Genomic DNA, 3,174 nt, shown 5'->3' with positions numbered 1-3,174 from the left:
ATATACGTACTTTGTTGTGTTTCGCTGTTGTCAGTTTTCTGTTGAGCTCATCGACTGCCTGACTTTTGACCCCCCATGGCATTTGGCGCTGTTGTCTTGTTGCATGCATGAAAAAATTGCTATAATTCAAGGAGGATGGGATGGAAGATGTGGGTTAAAGGCAAGGATATTGGAATACGAGTGAAAGACATTTGACACGGGGTTAAGCGCTCAGCCTTTGGGTTTTGATTCCTGACCTCGTCGCTAGATCTTCAATCCCTTTCATTTAGAATAGATTTAATCAGGAAAAAACCCACCTGTGTTGCAACATGTGACGGAGGTCCCATGTTTCAAAATAATAAAAACTACGTGTTTATAAAGCATACTCAACATGGAAACGACGCCATTTAATTGGCATTCCAACTTGATAATTTATTAGCTCCGACAAATGAACAGTATCAATAGATAATACAGCATCGTTGAAAAGGTGGGGTGCCAAAGAATATGTTTTTGCTGAATAGGAGTATAGGAGTTCTACTTCCAGGGCTGAACGGCTGCATTGGTTCGTTCTGATCTCTTGTTCATAAAAGCAATGGTAAGGTGACGTTTTGCGGGAGTTAGTGTTTGCTTTGATTGCACCGGCTGACCCATTAAGGCGATACTTCCCAGACTGCTGTCCACCAGAACGGATCGGAATCTTCGACGGACTCGTGGAATGAAGTTGGGGCGACTTGGAGACATCGATTTGTTATTATTGTTATTATTATTATTCACCTTCGGTGGCGGGATCATGATCCGCTCGCTGGTGGCGATGGGCTGGCGATAGCGTCTTCCCTTTGGCAAACGCTTGATTCGCGAGCTCACGCGCTCCACAGAACGATGATCCTGCTCCTTTTTCGGTTGCTCAGGTTCCTTAATTTGCTGAGATGGTTGCATTCCACCGCGGGCTCGGCGAAGAACCCCCGATCCATTGCTTAGTGGATCATCGATGTCCTCTTCGCGTTGCAAATCTCTTATCAAACGCTCCCGCATACGGAGATTGTGCCTTTGGCGACTGGTGATATTGGGTCGTTTCATTTGGGAAATTGGTTGGGTTACCGATAGTCTTTGAGTGAGTTTGCGGCTTTTTTCTTTTAGCAATTGGCACGGCGGTATGGCGACCCCGGCATTTGGTATTTGGGTTGCTCCGGCGGCACCTTGGAATTGATATGGAGTATACCACGGGAAGTTTACCCTTTGCATTTGGCGTCCAACATGTGATGTGGGTTTAATCTGGGCAGAGATTTTTGTTTGCTCCACCTTGGTGCTTCTCGCTGAATGCTGGATTTTCCCTCCCTTACCGGACTTTTCCTTTCTCTTGACATCGCTATTCATCGGTCGCTGTAGATTTTTCTTTAATTGAGATCCTCCCGCCGACAAGCGTCTTTTTTGAGAGCGTTTCAGTATCCACGGCTTGTCGTAGCTTCTTTGCGGCAATGTTTTTTTCTTGACTGTTCTTAGCATCGATCTCGATTTCTTTTTTTCCGCAGGCTTGGAAATTGCCATTTTGGTGTCTCCCGCCTTAATGCGTTGATTCAAGGCATGATTCTTGACATTTATTGTCTTGTGGGGTGGTGAGCGAAGTGCTTTGCTCGCTTTCCGAACAGATGTCACTTTTTGTGAACGAACTGGTGAAGGAGACCGTCGGGCCTGAGGAACCGAAGGGGACCCCGATCGGGGGCGAGAAGGTGACCGAATCAGCTCTTTCTGGTGGTTTTCGTGCATTTTCGTTACTGGCTTCGGTTCTTCGCTGCGTTTCTTCTCGGGTTGACGCTTTTGAACTTGAAGAATCTTCTCCTCGGTGATTTTCTCGCCATCCTTCTGTGGTCCTGTCTTCTTCTGATCGGGATCCTTGTCCGGTTTCTGCGGTGGGCATTTCTCCGATGTATCCTTGGTCTGGGCAGATCGGAGACGCCTTCGGGACCGCTTGACTAGCGACGGGGGCACATGCAAAAGGATCTCCCTTTGCTCACCATCGAGCGGCAAATGAGTTTCGTCAATGATTACACCATTTAGACTACGACGACCTGCATCCGCCAGCTGAAAAATGGTGGTGGAACTTTTCTTCCGACTTCCAATTTTTGGCCTTGAATGTTTTTTTGGAAGACCGGGCTTTTTAATAGTTGATTGCTTCTTTTGTGGTTTTTCTAATTGCGGTGGTGATACTGTCATCTGTAGTTTAACGTTAGGATTGGTCGGATACTTCGAACGTTTCGTGATTGCTTGCTTTTTCGCAGATCGCGGTTCGTGGAGCAACAGATCATCGAAAGCCTCCTTGGACTGGGCAATCAGCTCGTGAAAATTCAAGCGATCCGGCTTGGCAAAGTACATGTGACCCTTGTAGTCGGCCACCTCCCCGAGGGTATGGTGCTCTGCGACCACCTGGGCCACCACTCGTTTCATATTGCTGCGGTTCAGCTTCAGATGATTGGCAACATTCCTGGCCAAGGCCTTCAAAGCGCCACCAGAACCACCTACCTGCGGCGCGCTCCATATACTCTGATGCATTCCTTCGGGAAATGGATTTGTGGGGATAGAGATGGTCTTCCAGTAATAGCAACGAAAACAATTAATTTAAACGTGGGCCGAAAGGAGCTTGTTCTGGTTTACTAAAACTATATAATATGATGTGTATGGTTTGTGTGTTTTCTAATTTTGTTTTCAATTTTTTTTATCTGTCAATCGAATGCCCGTAGGTTTTGAAGTGTACTGTAAAAATGAAAATGCTTGCGTTTACTGAAAGATTACCCAGTTATGCTAAAAAGCATTTAAAAAGTATATTTAACAAAGTATTACCAGGCGCCTAAGTGCTTGAAATTGCCATGCCTGCTGAGGTGGCTCCGTGTTTCTTACTTTTGATCAAGCATTAGGCGGATCCTTGGGCAGCTGAACTCGCTGTAAGCAGGTGATCCACCAGTAGCCACGTGCTAAGACTGAAACTATCCCCTATCAATGGGCCTCGAAATGAGCAATCAAGCGTCAGGAGGAAAACACAAACTCAACGGGGAAGAGAGGTACAAGAGAAAAAATACCGAAGGGCCAGGAAGAAAACCAGCGAACCCAACCGCAAGACATCACACAGGGTAGGAAGAAAAATTATAAATGATTTCATTAAGACGAGAGCGAACCATCGAGGGTCGTCGTAGGTCAGGAATG

The 3,174-nt window shown here is 46.3% G+C and overlaps 1 protein-coding gene across 1 annotated transcript; it reads right to left on the bottom strand.

Moving 5' to 3' along the window:
* Window positions 1-409: 409 nt before the first annotated feature.
* On the bottom strand, window positions 410-2,776 carry LOC6618995 (serine/arginine repetitive matrix protein 2). Its single transcript, XM_032726223.1, has one exon. It carries the CDS (start codon window positions 2,524-2,526, stop codon window positions 514-516), a length of 2,013 nt encoding a protein of 670 aa, XP_032582114.1. The 5' UTR covers window positions 2,527-2,776; the 3' UTR covers window positions 410-513.
* Window positions 2,777-3,174: the final 398 nt, after the last annotated feature.

The sequence above is a fragment of the Drosophila sechellia genome, chromosome X, assembly GCF_004382195.2.
Source record: "Drosophila sechellia strain sech25 chromosome X, ASM438219v1, whole genome shotgun sequence".
Classification (NCBI taxonomy): domain Eukaryota; kingdom Metazoa; phylum Arthropoda; class Insecta; order Diptera; family Drosophilidae; genus Drosophila; species Drosophila sechellia.
The sequence above is the reverse complement of the archived record's forward strand: the minus strand, read 5'-3'. Positions and strand labels throughout refer to the sequence as shown.

Excerpts from the sequence above, each read along its gene's own strand:
- LOC6618995 (XM_032726223.1), bottom strand. The coding sequence starts at position 2,526 with ATGCATCAGAGTATATGGAGCGCGCCGCAGGTAGGTGGTTCTGGTGGC.